Source organism: Sipha flava, unplaced genomic scaffold (genome assembly GCF_003268045.1).
Source record: "Sipha flava isolate LNK unplaced genomic scaffold, YSA_version1 37_pilon_pilon, whole genome shotgun sequence".
Taxonomy (NCBI): domain Eukaryota; kingdom Metazoa; phylum Arthropoda; class Insecta; order Hemiptera; family Aphididae; genus Sipha; species Sipha flava.
Genome location: NW_020273087.1, coordinates 2,681,928 through 2,698,302, shown reverse-complemented (window position 1 = coordinate 2,698,302; position 16,375 = coordinate 2,681,928). Strand labels below are relative to the sequence as shown.

The following is a 16,375-nucleotide window of genomic DNA, read 5'->3' as shown; positions in this document are numbered from 1 at the left end:
AACTGACTAGATATCTACTGTCAAAATATGAATTTTCATTAATTATGCCCATACCTAAAACAATAAAAAAATATAAATTAATTAGATATATACCAAGTAATAAAAGTTAATAATTTTAGAATTTTAACTTATTGTAATACTCAATGCTAAAAATTAATTTTTAAACATTTAATAGCTCTCATGTATTGTCTTCTTTTAACCTAGCATTAGTCGCGCTATGGACAAATAATTGCATTTTTTTTAGGTCTTCAATAAAACATTTATATTTTATATTTCAATCTTTGACATTCAGTATACCTTTTAAAAATGTTATTGATTGTATATTATTGATTCATATTATATGAGTATCAATGATTGAAATATAAAATGTAAATGTTTCATTAAAGATGTAAAAAGTGGGGCTATTTTGACCATAGCACAACTAATGACAGGTTAACAAACATACAACAGTAAATTTTTGTTCAGCAGTTCAAATGTTGTAATGTTAGCTTATATATTTAAGTAAACTAACCTATTTATCAAACATAAAAAAGAACAATATCATGTTTTGTAAGTCAGTTTTTATGATTTTTTAATTTTTAAGCAAGTTATGAATTTTTTCAAGTTATAATATTTCACATACACATTACTTGCTTAAAGATTAAAATATCATAAAAGCTAACTAACAAAACACAGATAAACAGTTTATTCTTATATTTTGGAATACTGAACACAAATTTGCTATATCACACGTTTATAAACAGACAATACATACGGGTATGGTGTTCTCCAAATTCATAAAATAATTACGTCAATACATACACGTAAAGAGGCGTCCCAACTGGCAGAAGCTAATGCTGTTCCATCAGGTGAAAGTTTTATACTTGTAACTCTATTTTCATGCCCATACAACAAACTGACTCGTTCACATTTTAAACTATCCCAAGCATTAATTGTGTAATCTGTATAACCTCCAAATAAAATTCTACCTAAACAATTAAAAAATAAAAAATTTAATTTCAATTACTACAGTTATTAAATTAATTTTAAAAAATGATGAGCAATTATTTTTAGTTAGTGAGCTAAATAAAAACATTTATAAAATTATAATTGATACTAACAAGTGAAATTACTTTTAATATACTTATTTAATTAGTTCATATGTAAACTTACCACTGACAGAAAAGTCAATAGAATTAACGCCAAACAAAATACTCTCTTTTGAATATACAGCTACTTCTTTATCTGCTCTTAAGTCATACATACGACACTATCAAATAAAGAACATAATAAATATAAAATAATCTAAAATATAAGGATTTTCTAATTACTGTAGAATCATCAGAACCAGATGCTACAGCATCTCCACTAGGATGATATTTGACACTGTTTATATCAGAACGATGACCTTCAAATGATTGGACACTTTGACCAGTTCTCATATCCCATAGAAGTAACATTTTATCACAACTCTGATCATAGAAAATATTAATAGATTAAAAAGATTTGTTCAAAATAAGATACCATGATGAAATTACTTACACCTGATATAAATGTATTGCCAATTTCTGATGGTGATAAATCAATGGACATTATGTCACCAGTATGACCATGGAAAGACTGTAACATTTGACCAGTCTCAACATCCCAAAGTGCAGCAGAAGCATCTCCACTACCAGTCAATATCTTAAAAATAATTTTGTACCATTTATTAATGCATACATTTCTATGCAAGATTAATATAAATACCTGTTGATCAGAATTTGGAAACAAGCAACAAGACATAAAATTTGTATGGGTACCAACAGTTTTCTTTTTGGCAGATGGATCTTCTTCTGGATTTGATATATTAAATACTGTTACCTTGTTATCCAAACCACTTAACAAATAAAAATATACATAAAAGTATTTTTTTTTTACTATACAATTGAATAATTAAAATTTTTATTGAAATATTTTATAGTTATAATTAAAAGGTAGCTATAATGATACATTAATGTTTTATATTAAAAACGTATAATGCCGTCCTTTATTTTTCTTATTTCCCAATAATTTTAAAATCTTTAACAATAAATAACATTATCAAATCAGGTGAAGAAGAATAATATTTGACCTCTTACAGACTTATTAGTCAGTTATCTGAATTTTCATCACAACTGACTATTCTCAAGATGGAAATATTATACCATTTCTCTATTATTCTTAATTTCTGACTTAATTATAAATCTAAAAAAGGTACTTATGCTGATGACATGACACTTCTTAATTCAAATTATACATATCAATAGTTAAAATAAAAATAATCACTAGCTTATAATTAAAACTAAACATATACTGAGAAATAAAATTAAAGAATCAAGGCAATGTAAAATAATATTTTTGCTTTTCACTCTCAAAACTGTGAAGTCACTTTTAAAAATATAATTAATTTTATATACATTTGAAATTAAATACTTAGGTCAGGACATTTTCTTTTAGCATTTAATCAATGACCAGGGGGGTACCTGCTTGTGCAATGCTCTTGCCCAACTAGGTCAGGACTTAATACTTAGGACTTGGTCTGCTTATCTTCCATTTTAAAAATTAATGTAAAATTTTTAATATAACTCTTTTATTCAAAATTGTTAACACTAATTAACTTAATTAATTTCATTATACAAAATACTATAAAACTATTCAAAAATGTTAATCCATCTGTTTTAAAATGATATTGTCAAAGCCTAATAGTATATTATCAATGGTACGCAATTATAATAAAAAAAAAAAAAAAAAATCAATACCCATAATAAAATGGCAATTATATTTTATATTAATATAAACTTTAATATTTTCATAATGTTATTGGCCTAGTAATACTCCCTTGGAAAGTCTTATCAAATGATTGAAGCAAAATTAAACAAACAACTTTGTCTAATCAATCTAAATACATTTAGGCAGGTAATATAGCTGTTACTTCTTATTCACACCATTAATTAATTATTCATTGATAATAGGTTTATTTGTTAAACTTAATTTTTTGTACGGATTTTAGATATTCCAAATAAAACGGTATAGTTAAAAATTAAGTATAAGTAATACAAAATTCTATAATGAGACCCTAAAATATCTTACCCGCATGCAACCAAGTTGCCTGATGGTGAATAGGCACATGCCATCACCCAAGTTGTTGGCATGGTAACAGTTTGTTCTTTTGCAGATGTAAATGCATCCCAAATTAGTAATTTACCATCCTAGCATTGTGTGCACCGACACCAAGCAAGCATATTTTATTAAATACTTTTGAACATTAGTTGAATTATATTATGTACCTGTGAAGATGAAACAATATGTCGTTTATCTGGAGACCAATCGCAACATAACATTTTAGCTTGATTTCCTTTTAATAATCTCCTAGGTTTTATATTTAAGAATGTAACTTCTTCCAAGCGTTCTGCAACATTTGCCACTAAAAATATTCAAATTAATAATAAATTGAATAAATGGATTAAGTAAAAAAAATAATTTCAATTACAAGATGCATACATGTTACATCATTAAGTTTTTTTCTTTCTTCTTCAAGTTTGTGTTTTAGGCAGTCTGCTTCACGACTCAACAATTCGATGGTTTCAATTCGAGTATTAACGTCTAATGCCATATCCAAATTCCAAAAGTTCCTTAATGCAATATCTGCCAGTGGTGGTGCTACTGAATATGATTTACAGTCTTTCATTAAGCAAACTTTTTGAATTGATTATTTTCTATAAAGTATAAAGAGTATAAAATATATAATAAATATCTATCATATTATACTTTTTTAAAATAACTAAATAAAAAAACCTAGTGAAAATATTTACATTAGATACTTTTAATTGCAAATTAGATGTATGAAATTTTATATTATATTCATTGAGTTAATATATTGGACAATAGTTATTTAATTTAAAACAAAACTATCTCTACTGACTATAAATTATTATTTCTTATAATATGTAATTGAATTAGTAATTAAAAATTAATTTTAAAAATGCAAACACAACAGGACTAAAAAAAAAAAAAAACCAAGACTTAAATACATTTAATCATTTTTTTCTAAGTCATTATAATAATATACAGTTAGTTTGTAAATTATCAAGATTTGTGGCATAATTCTTTTGTAAAATTGTTTAGGAATTAGAATTGTTCAAATTTTTTTTAACTTTTAGTTTATTTAAGACCATTTCATATTCTAGGACAGCAGTTTTCAACCTAGGGGACACATGGACATTTGTAAAAATCAAAGTAACATAAAAACGTTATTTTTGATAATTTATATTTAATTGAAACATTATTAAGTTACAGTTAATTAGAAATAAGCAGTTCCAACTTTCTCATTAATTAATATTTACTTAATAATAATAAGTTTAAAATTTAATATTTAAGAAAGTGAATATAAAATAATATAATTTGTTTTAAAAATGTCAATCATAATAATCATTTTTTCTATATAAATAAATTTATTAAATATTCAAAAAAATTCATTGATTTTCATATTATGATATTTATCCAATAACCACAAGGCATGATTTAAATTGCTAAAAATTAGACCGAATCTGTAGAATATGCAAACAAAAATTCGGCTCCTCGAAAAACTGAAAATATTTTAGAAAATTAAAAATTATTTAAGAAATACTTAAGCACCTCAATTAACAAAAGCGATTGCATCATGAAAATAAGATCCAGAATCGCACAGGCAAAGTCAGCTTTCATAAATAAGGGAATACTTTTATGTTTCAATAGTATGAGTTTTTAGGTGAGGAAACGTTTTATAAAATTATATGTATTAAATATGACAGGTATACATTTGCGAAACTAAGATACTAAATGAGGAAAATCAGCGAATCCTTGAAAGCTTCAAAATGTGGTGTTAGAGAAGAATAATGTGAGTGAGTTGGATAGAACCAACGAAAGCATAATTATTGAAATAAATTAATCCAAAGAATGAACTTGAAACCATCAGACGATGGAACATGATGAACATGAATATATTGAAGCACAAAAACAAATCAATTTATAGAAATAGTAATACCTAATAAAAGGGAAAATTAAAGGTAAAAGAGACTAAGGAGGTCCAATAACATTATTTGTCAAATAAATTATGTCTAATGCTAAACTCTAAAGCTACAGGGAACTTAAGAGGTTAGATGGAAACAGGGAAGAGTAGAAAGTATGGGTTCGACTGTAAACAAACCATATAGTTAAATACAAGAAAATAAGATATATATATATATATATAAACATAATTAACTATGGTGAGAATGGAATGACAGTTTTTTTATAATTATTAAATATAGATTAAATATCTCAGCTGCATACACCATTGTTTCCCCAAAAAGTATAGTTTGATAGTTGCAAGCCAATGTACTTTATCTTGTTATTTTACTATTTGTAAATAATGCAGTTTTTTACAGTATTTTTATTTTGACATTATTTATATTAAGATGCAAATAGTACTAAATAACAAGTAATAATTACATTTATATACATATACATACATACATATATGTTCCCATATATTATGTTAAGATTATACTTTGTCTTCACTCAACAAACATATATTTTATACACATGAATGTTACATTTATTTTATTTCTTCTATTTAAAATATTAATAAATAATGTTTAATTTTACTTAACACATATTTTAATATATTTTTTATCAATTTATATGAAAGTGATGAAGACCATTATATAATACAGAACATTTATTAGAAACATCACTAGTCACATATTATTATGAAATGCTTTATGAAAATGAGATATTAGTAAAACCATATACTAGTCATATATTAAGTGTAAATAGGACTTTAGTTATACTTTTTTATCAGATAAATAAATAATCAGTATTTTTACGCTCAACGCATAGTTTACTAATATCTGATTTTCATAAGATGTGTGACTTCTGAAGTGTCTGTAACAATCGATTCAAATAATGTTTACATTATTAATGAAGATTTTTTTTTTTTTACAGTTCACTATACGTATTTGAGAACAGGGACGGATAGGCATAATTTGACCGGACCGGGAAAAATAGAATACAGCGGCTCGCATGATTATATCCAAGTTCCAACTAAATAATTACCTCAACTTTGAGAGAATCAACCCGGCAATCACCACCTTTTTTTTCGACGTTCTTAAATAATATTTAAAATTATAATATATATTATACTATCCAATTTTACACATGTTTTGCTCTCTTCTAACAACTCTATGATTTTTATCTCTTTTATTTTCTGCACCTCCTTTTCTTTTTAATTCATTTAGAAGCATACCTGATTATATAACATTTTAGCAATATTATACTATTTACATAGTTCGCGTATAATTATTGTGAAAAAACATGATATCAACTTTGCCGTGGGGTTTTATTAGTGACTATATATGATAATTATAAGAATAATAATAATAAGAATCTATCCAAATGCAAAAAATCATTGTTTCATGACTTGAAAAAAATATAATTAACTATACTTTACTGAAAAAATATATAACTCTTCTTAATATGAAAAATAAAAATATGATATATATTTATATATATACTATATTCATGAATGATTGTATTTTACACTTGTAAAATTTGAATGTACATCAATGTACTAGTTTTAAAAATTCAATTTTAATTAATTAACAAAATAAAAAAAATAGATAGGTAGTTGAATAAAATGAGATTTGAAATCTTAAATATAACAAAATATTTTAAGAAGAATAGAATTAATTACCTACTATGATTTTAAAAAAGAGGAAAGAATATAATAAAAATATTTTCATTTCAGAAATTTTACAAACAATTGTTAAGTGAAATGTACGTTTACTGATAATACACATTATTACAAGAATAAAATACAATTTTTCAAATGATGATTTAAGCAATAATATTATATTACATATATATTTTAATATTTTAATTATTTATAATTTTAATATGATCGTACCGTCATATTGCCATCCGAGTAGCGAGCGAGAGATTAAGAGAAAAAGGGACAGCAAAATAGTAAAAGAGGCAGGAACCTTAAACGCTTACCTCGTTCAATTTATCTCCTATTCAGGAAAATCTCCTCTGAATAACACCATAAAATCATTTTAACGACGTGTCCGTAACTGGAAATCATAATTATTTTTATTATTATTATTATTTTTTGTTCACTAAGACCATCGACGATCGGGTCTTCTTGCAGAGTTAGATTTATAATCAATATAAATACCCGTTCGTCGTGGTTGTCGGTCAGCTGAGCACTTTCAGCTTACTTTACGTTTTCTGTATTATCAGAAAACATCCAAGCTGAGCAACATTTTCCGTATTTCCCATGAAATTTACTTTTATTTCCTTTCTTGGAATATTAACGCCGATGCGATAACAATAATGTAGGTTATGGTTGTTATCCTTCGTTTGTATATCTATTACTCTTGCAGTCCCTTGTTTATGATTTGTGTTGTTGGTTTTGGATTTTTGTTTTTATTTAAAATAACTAACACACAAAAAAAAAAAGTTCATAATAACGAATTCTGTTTTTAAATAATAGTATTGTTATTTTTTATTGCTGTGTCTTGTATTTTTAATACTGATCTGCTCGAATTTTCTTTCAAATTATAGAACGTGGTGTCACAATAGTTGTAAATTTGTTCGAGATTCGCATTTAAAAAATGGAACTAACAGAGGAACAAAGAAAACGTATAGAAGAAAATAGGCAAAAAGCTATATTATTAAGACAGGAAAAATCGAAATTTAGAGCACATACTTCCCAAAAGTATATTATTCATATAATATGTGTACAAAAATATTATGTTAATGATCTATACTGTTGTTATTTTGAAGACCTGTTGTATCACAAAAAGTTGATCAAGATAATATCATCACAGTGACAGTTGCTGGACAATCGTATGTTGATACTGAAGCTGGATTTTTGCTTAACAAGGATGATTTATCTGATACAAATAAACAAGTATGATAAAATTTAATTATTAAATTATATGTATAGGATATTGTTGTAGAGCATTGATCTTGTTTTACTAAATTATGAGAGTTTACTACAATTTTCAAAAATACAAATAAAATGTATATTTGAAGCAGTTACCTTAATACATTATAATTTTAATAACAAAAATCAGTAAATGGTTCAGTACAAATGTAGAAATGGATCAACATTTTTCAAAATACTTTATATTTTATTTTTAATAACTCAAGTTTAGTAAATTCAATTCTAATATTAATATTCCTTGATAAATATGAAAACATTAAAAACTATAACTAAGTTATATTATTATGTACTTATATTTTGGTACTTTCAATTTCTAGTAAATATTTATAAAAATATAAAATATAAAAAAAATAAGTTTATGTTAAAATAATTGGTTAGCTTAATTTTAATTAAATAATTTTTTTTATTTCAAATGTTTCATTCCTTTAGAACTTCTTCATACAAACTTAATAAATTATCATTTATTAAAATCCATCAAAATGCACTATATTCATATTATTGTATTTAATTAAGGTAAGTTTAGCACCAGAACCCAATCCAATATTATTAAAATCGGAGCAACCAAATTGTCTAGAATGTAATCAAGAATTTGGAATTTCTTTCTTAATGACAAATTTTGATCATCCTGTCTGTGATAGATGCAAGTATGTAATCAATAAATATAATTATGTAAATTATTAAATATTTACCAATATTTTAAAATTGTAAAATATAATTTTGTTGTACAGAGAAAAATTTGGAAAAGAAAAATTTGATTTAATTACTAAAACAGAAGCTAAAAAAGAATATTTATTAAAAGATTGCGATATTGATTTGCGTACACCTCCACTTAAGTTTATTTTAGGCAAAAATCCTCACAATTCCAGATGGGGTGAAATGAAATTGTATCTTATACTTCAAGTAACTAAATAAAAAATGTTAACATTTTTTTTTTAAAAAAAATATGTGAAAACTGATGTTCATAGGTAGAAAAAAGAGCATTAGAAGTTTGGGGTTCTGAAGAAGAAGTAGAACGACAGATTGAATTAAGACATGAAAAGCAAAAAGCATCAAAGTTAAAAATGTATAAGAAAAAATTAAAAGGTATATGATTATTGTTTATGTTTAAATGAAATTGTATTTACGATTTATTAGTTGTAATAAAATTTAGATTTAAGAAAATCAACTAGAAGTAGCTTGTACACCAAAGTCACTAAAGCATCTCACGAACATGTTTTTGATTCAGAGATATACAATGAAAAAGAAGATAACTATGAACGTACATGTATTACATGTGGTTTCCATGAAATTTTTGAAAAAATGTGAGTGTATTATTTTCTTTAAATTTAATTAGAAACTATTTTTGGTTTTGTATTATTTAATAATTATTATCAATAATTTTATATTAATTAAATTGTTGTTTATAATTATTAGTATTTGTATAACTTTTAATGATATAAATTAATTAATCCTCATTTTGAGCAATGTTTTATTAAGTAATTATGTATAATATAATATATTCATTTACTAAGTGCTATGGTATAATAACATTTCTTTCCCTAAATATTTGAATGCATCAATAAAATTAAATATAATTAAAATAGAAATATATATATATATATTTCTATTTCTTGTGAAATAAATTATTTTTTTTTTTTTTTTACTTAAATTTATTTATGCTTTATCCATAATGTAATGTATTTAACTATAACATTTTTTTGAACTGAATATTATTTACATATATTAAACAATGTTTTTTATTTATATATTAAACATAAGTATAATATATTTCAGCATTTCTAAAAGTGTGCACTGTGATACTGTATGTTATTATAGGGCTGCTGACTATTATCTGATTAACCATTATATTTTCTATAACAGAGGTCATGAATTTCATTAAGGGTGCTCTGAGATTATAATAACATCAGTTTTATTAAGGGTGCTCTAACGTCAGTTCAAAATTGCAGTGCCAGTTGAAAAGGTTTGTGAGAATCACTAAAACTCAATTAAGAAATTGGACTAATAGTAGGTATCACTATTTAAGATATGATAGTCTACTTGATGAATTAAATTAATTTTTGTTTTTTTGTTAGAAATAATTATTTAAGATTAAAATGGTAGAAGAGTACTTCTAAAATACTGTCTCCATGTACAAATTATTGAGTTTCTACTAAAACAGTTACTAATATTTGAATAGAAGCTTGATAAAGTTTATATATTTAGAAAAAATAAATATTGAAGGGTTTTCATGGAAAAGTTTGATCAAATAACAAATAAAATTATTTCAATGCAATATCTGTTATAATCATTTGTATGAACTGTTAAATATATTTTATGATGATAGGTATATAAAATTGTTTAATATTTTATTAATAATAAACAATGAAACTATTATAATTTGGATAACAATTTTTTTTTATCATTGTGATTATTATTAATTTATGAATAATAACATTAAAGACAGTTAGGCCAGTGCACAATAGGATTAGGTTCTAACTTCTCCCCATTTTTGTTTATTTTTAGAAACAAGGCTCTTTGTTCAGAGTATTCAGCTGTATACCCTATATACCCTTGTGCATGCTCATGCCTAACATAACATTTATAATTTTGAACACCTTTTGGAAACTTTCTGTGCACCATCCTGAAGGCAGTTATCATCAAAAATAATAAATTATATAATTCCAAAACTTTCAAATAAAAATGAAAAATGTTACCAATACATAGTAGTTGAATTTATAGTATAATTATACAAGATACCATCGATTAAATCAATGAAGATAATAATAAATATTAGACTAGCTACACTAAAAATCTTGATTAGATATTGTTGCTAGGTAGTTTTTATTTTAAATAAACCAAAGGCATTCATTTCTTATTTCAACAATGGAACATTTTGATTTGTTGCAAGACTAATATTGAAAAAATAAGAAATTAAATTACCAATAATATTTGATTTAAAATTATTTAAAAGAAGTAATAATAACAAAATATGTTAGGACAGGTTTTACTAAAATTTTCCATTCTGCTATAAATGATCGTATTTTTACTTTAGACATATAAATAATAATAAGCATAAAATTATTTTAATGGCAAGTTGCCTAAATTAAAGTAATTTTAAAAGTTTTGGTTGTGCCTGCGGTACACGTCTGAACCAAGTTGATGAGCCACGGTTCAACTGATCAAACCTGTACATATATCTCATGCATTCCAACCAATTTCCAAATACTGGCATATCTGGAGGCATACCAGCAGCTAATCTATAAAAAAAATATTATTAATTTAAATAAATAAATGAAAAATAAAATATGAACATACCCGCAGTTGTTGATTGCTATACAAGCGGTTACAACATTGAAAGGATATGTAGCAGCATTAGCTAAATACTAAAATAAGAATATAATTTAAATTAATAATAATATATCAGTATTAGATTATTAATTGATTAGGTAATATTAATCATAAGTTTTTGATATATTTAATTTAATATGCTTAAGACAAAAATTACTGTTAGTGTTATTTTATGATTGAAACATGTTTTGAGATATAATTAACTATAAGTGAAATAGAAAAATCTACTTTACCGAAGCAGCAAAATCAGCTATGTTTAAAGCTATGGGTGAAGGATCAAACAAATAACGTGAGAATGCTTGTTTTGCTACATTAACAAGAATGACAGTGCCTAAACCAGCTAATAGACGTGGAATTAATCCAGCAAAGAGACCATTTACTCCTTCTTCACGATTAATGAGTGAAAGTGATTGTAGCACGACACTAGAATTAAATAAAAGGACTTATGACATTTAAAATTACAAAAAATATAATTCTATAATAAACTCACGTATAACGATGTTCATAACCTACAAATTGAGCCATCATTCTCATAGAAACAACATATAAGGGATGGCTCATTACAATACTCGTGGCTGTACATATTATTTCTTTTGATGTATTAACTGCACATTTTTTCCATCTAGATTGAATTTATAAAATAACTAACTTTAAAAATATTAACAATTTAGATTTAATTTAAAATGATAAGAGTAGTTAAATAGATTATAGTATAAAAAAAGTGTCCAGAAATTAAAATTTAATTTTAAGGAAAAAAATAGTATAATCATGTAGTGTAAATTAAACATTGAAGTAAATTACTTACACTACCCATATTTTCCCTTAATTTCTTTACTGAATTACATAACAAATATAGATGAAAAGTATTAAATATAATAAAATAATATACACAAATTAAAAAAGGCTTTTATTTTCCGTACAACAGAATTTAAAAATTATATCAGTTATTATTTATAACTTATAACTTAATTTGGGTTTTATACGCATTGTTGAAAATTGTATTGTTGTATGTTTCATTATTAATAAAATTCACATGATTGTTTTATTGAATTTTTTTTTTAAAAATATGAAGATACTATAACTTACATTTCTAAATCAGAATCTTTATCTACATTGTAGTTTTTATCACTTTTAATGTAATCAGATACAAGTACAAATGAAAAATGTTCAATACAAATTCCTAAAATCTTAGGACCTAATCCAATATACATTCCTTTAAATCCATCCACTGAATAAATATACTTAGCTGAAAATAATAAAACAATTACTAAATTAAATAATATAATAAACTAATGATATTAGAAAATTTTATTTTTTGATTCTAATATAGTTTTTCTATTCGACTAAATACAGATTACTTTTTTTTTTACAGGAGGACAAAAGTTTTTATAGTAATTAATTTAATCTAAAAGATATACATAAACATATTTATCACTTAGTTCTTTATGTATGAAGAAAATATACTAAATTTTAAATTAGGAGCAAATGTCTAAAAATGATTTTAATTTAGAAAAAGATGTATTTATAAAAAATTGAAACATAATAACTGATTACCATAGGTTATTAAATTAGGAAGAATTAAACGTTGTTCACCAAGAAGAGTTCTATAATTGTATGGTGACATAGGTTCATGACCAATCTGTAAAAAATAAAAAATAAAATAAATAATTCTTAAAAAATTATATGGAAAACTTAAAAATTAAATAAATTTATTCGCTTAAGTAGTAAATTGAAAATAATATTAGTCATTAAAATTTAATAAAAATATAAGTATGTTATAATCATATAATTATAAACTTAAAAAAAGTTCACAATAAGTTATTTTAAACAAATTAGAGTTTATAAATATTAATATTAGGATAATATTACAATAATATTGTTTGAATGTTAATTATTATAATACAATATTATTGAAATTAACTAATTTGTGATTTTTATAACTTTTATTATGAAAATGTTATCTGCTTCTAATACTGTAGAATTTCACTATTAAAACTAATTTAATTAAATAACAAATATAATGTAATATTATTTTAAATGAAAAAAATATATATAAGTAAAATCAAATGTACATCACTATTGATAAATAATAAATTTTATAAAGTTAAAAATATTATTAACTGCAATAAGTACATCTAAAATAAATATATTGGTATTTGATAATGACTTACCTGAACCAAAAATCTAGCATAGTCCAAAGGATGTGTTATAGATTTCATTACACATTTCGCGACCAAAGTGTTCCTGGACAGATCACCATTTTTTTCATTTCTGTTTTCATTGTCGGAATCCATTTCCTTATGTATTTTTTAAATATAGGGGAATATGCTGATGATTAAATTATATAACACTCGATTCCGCCAATTATAATTGTTTTAATATTTAAAAATAATATCAACCAATATTATAACCTAGACTACTCAATGAAAAACCTATATCGAAAGAACTATTCATTTATTTTTATCACTCTGATGACCGACTACGATAACTAGAATTCGATTATCGGGTATGTAGGTACTTATTCAGGGTCACGGTTATGAAAATCTATATTACGAAGTGGTAAGGGTAATTTTAACGATAATTGATAAGGCTTATCGGTGTATACCATGGTTAAGGACACGGGCTGTGGGGATTCGTCCCCACTTATCACAACTCGTTGTTTTTCCTCTATGCGTATCACCTCCATAACAGCACCACAGCGACACGCCGTTCGTCGGCGTTTCTCTCTCGCGTATGGACCATCGTACACAACCGTAAACTTACTTTATGCAGGGCCGTCCCAAGGTTTTTCGAGGTCATGGACAAAATAAAATTTGGAGGCCCTCCGACCATAATAATAAGATATGATACACAAAATACTCACTGAGAATAACAAAATATTTACAAACGTATTTTTCCAAACCTTAACCAATCAAGCTCATTTAAATGCATGTACTGCACTACATACATACATAATAGAATTGAATATTATTCATATTATTTATAATTTAATCGTTCAATGTAATCGGACAAGTAACTACACATTCACACGCGTGAGACTTTAATCGCCGACACGCAGCGTGTAAAATTGCTCAATGTAAACGAGGCTTTATTATTAATTATGATACATTAAGACTTTATGGGAGCCCCCTAAAAAATATTCCAAAAATGGGGCCAGTGACAAAATGGTCCCATTGCCTCCCTCCCTCTTAATGGCCCTGACACTATGTACACAACGCATATCCCGTTTTACAACGTCTACGCGAACTTTTTGTTTTCACGCTTTACGCCATTCTTGCGACCTCTCCCTTCTTGTTTATACGCGCGAGCCGTTCTGCAGTTTTAAACGAACTTTTGCTTTAAGGTCCCCACACACTGCCGCGGTGGCGATATTAAAATCGCAGACCTGAACACATTGTGGCGGTGGCGATTTTTATCCAATATAAACATAATATATTTATATATTACCATTGATTATAAATATTTATAATCAATGATATCACATACAATAATTGTATAGTTAATTAATTAATTCCCATGTCATTGATTAATTGACGATTAATCTATATTGTACGTTAGTAGGTACTATATTAAGTACTTATACTATTGTATATATCATATTCATTATATATATAAATAATATTGTATTGATTATTTTTATAAGTATTTTTAATGAAGTTAAATAGTATATTAAACTATAACTTGAATAGTTTCTAGGAAATAATCGAAGTCTAGACTAATGTACACTAGATTTCAGCACGGGCCGTTTTTTTTCGGCTCGATCCGACCCAAAACTTAAACTTATAAATCGTCGTCGTCCAGGCCCGATCCATATTTTATTTTTTTTAAATCTAGTCCGTTTGTAAATAAAAATATACATCAACTGTATTTCCTTTCAGTATTGACTTAGCAGACAAAAACATTTCATAAAGACAGTAAATGTTTTACAGAAAAAAAATATGCTAAATTTTATTAAAATTTAAATATAAAATTATTTATTGATATAGAATACATAATGCTACAAATTAAATTAATTAGTTTTGGTTTAACCGATCCGGCCCAATGAATAATATTACGATCCCACCTATAACCTACTCTTAATATTTAGTAATATTTAAATTATGGCCCGGCCCGTGCTGATCTTTAATATACACCATATATTAGATAGTATAAGTACTTTAGCGTATATTTGATAAGGTAATTGAAAATACCGCTGAGCGGTGGTGGTGAAATCGAGCATGCTGCGGTTTTTAAAATATCGCAGCAGCAATATTTTACCGCGGCCGAATTATCGCAGCAGTGTGCGGACTCAGTGTGCTGGGATAAACGACGTATATCAACCATCATCTTGGTTATTTGAAGAGCTATCATTCTTAACGGAATTGGAAAAATCAATTAAAAACGTATATTACAGTATCAACAATTGATCTGAACTACTGTAAAAGTAAAAAATACTGAGTATTGACTATAATTTGTATTGACCGTTTGAGGAGTACACTGTCAGAAATGTAAATACTGTCAGTATTACTGATCGTGTGAGGCCCACTTACAGGTCATCATTTTTCATGAATTCGATCGGAAAACACAGTCGTTAAAATAATAATAGATTTTATTTCATAAAGATAAATTATATCTCTAAGCCTTTTCATAGAACTTCCAAGGAGGCCACGTCAAAGTATTTTTTCATATAAAACTATATATTGCGACGGGTCTCAGAACCCTATGCGGCCTAGAAATATACTTTAATTGTAGGGTCTGAAGACCCTACAAAGCCTGACAGTAAAATATGACAATTTTACCGTGGCAGTCAACCTGTTAACGTTGTCGATAATGATGTGACATTATTAGTTCTCTATTTTCTACTCGCAGCAATTATAATAATTTATTGTCAAGACAAGAATCTAAAAATAATGGTGATGAGTATAGATTTAAAATATGTTCTTTTGAATATTGTGATACAAAAATAAAAAAATAAAAATTTATAAATTAACAATAAAGAGAAAAACGGGATTAATACGGGACCTACTTGAAAATACGGGACAAAATGTGTCCCGTATAACTTGTCAGGACAACGGGACACAAAGTGGAAAAACGGGACAA

General features: G+C 25.6%; 3 protein-coding genes across 10 annotated transcripts; 1 reads left to right on the top strand and 2 right to left on the bottom strand.

The window, feature by feature from the left end:
- Window positions 1-9: 9 nt before the first annotated feature.
- On the bottom strand, window positions 10-7,288 carry LOC112688126 (guanine nucleotide-binding protein subunit beta-5a). 4 transcript variants are annotated; one of them, XM_025561166.1, is made up of 11 exons: window positions 7,196-7,288; window positions 7,015-7,091; window positions 3,502-3,716; window positions 3,288-3,424; window positions 3,091-3,209; window positions 1,729-1,858; window positions 1,522-1,665; window positions 1,311-1,451; window positions 1,153-1,249; window positions 802-968; window positions 10-54 (listed from the first exon to the last, which is right to left on the bottom strand). In XM_025561166.1, the coding sequence occupies exons 3-11, from the start codon at window positions 3,686-3,688 to the stop codon at window positions 43-45; spliced, it is 1,134 nt and encodes a 377-aa protein (XP_025416951.1). In that variant the 5' UTR covers window positions 3,689-3,716; window positions 7,015-7,091; window positions 7,196-7,288; the 3' UTR covers window positions 10-42. The 4 variants fall into 4 exon arrangements, with proteins under 4 accessions (XP_025416951.1, XP_025416954.1, XP_025416953.1 ...); XM_025561169.1 differs by having other exon boundaries at window positions 3,502-3,663; XM_025561168.1 differs by lacking the exon at window positions 7,196-7,288 and having other exon boundaries at window positions 3,502-3,663; window positions 7,015-7,186.
- LOC112688128 (DNA repair protein complementing XP-A cells homolog) lies at window positions 7,270-10,088 on the top strand. Of its 5 annotated transcripts, XM_025561171.1 has the most exons (8): window positions 7,270-7,355; window positions 7,585-7,738; window positions 7,807-7,933; window positions 8,483-8,613; window positions 8,698-8,869; window positions 8,935-9,052; window positions 9,120-9,270; window positions 9,785-10,088. In XM_025561171.1, the coding sequence occupies exons 2-8, from the start codon at window positions 7,635-7,637 to the stop codon at window positions 9,846-9,848; spliced, it is 867 nt and encodes a 288-aa protein (XP_025416956.1). In that variant the 5' UTR covers window positions 7,270-7,355; window positions 7,585-7,634; the 3' UTR covers window positions 9,849-10,088. The 5 variants fall into 5 exon arrangements, with proteins under 5 accessions (XP_025416956.1, XP_025416955.1, XP_025416959.1 ...); XM_025561170.1 differs by lacking the exon at window positions 7,270-7,355 and having other exon boundaries at window positions 7,506-7,738; window positions 9,785-10,085; XM_025561174.1 differs by lacking the exon at window positions 7,270-7,355 and having other exon boundaries at window positions 7,506-7,738; window positions 9,830-10,081.
- Window positions 10,089-10,997: 909 nt separating this feature from the next.
- LOC112688161 (mitochondrial carrier homolog 1-like) lies at window positions 10,998-13,590 on the bottom strand. The gene is made up of 7 exons (XM_025561227.1): window positions 13,468-13,590; window positions 12,851-12,935; window positions 12,383-12,542; window positions 11,787-11,918; window positions 11,530-11,719; window positions 11,264-11,331; window positions 10,998-11,205 (listed from the first exon to the last, which is right to left on the bottom strand). The coding sequence occupies exons 1-7, from the start codon at window positions 13,588-13,590 to the stop codon at window positions 11,052-11,054; spliced, it is 912 nt and encodes a 303-aa protein (XP_025417012.1). The 3' UTR covers window positions 10,998-11,051.
- Between the last annotated feature and the right edge of the window lie 2,785 nt (window positions 13,591-16,375).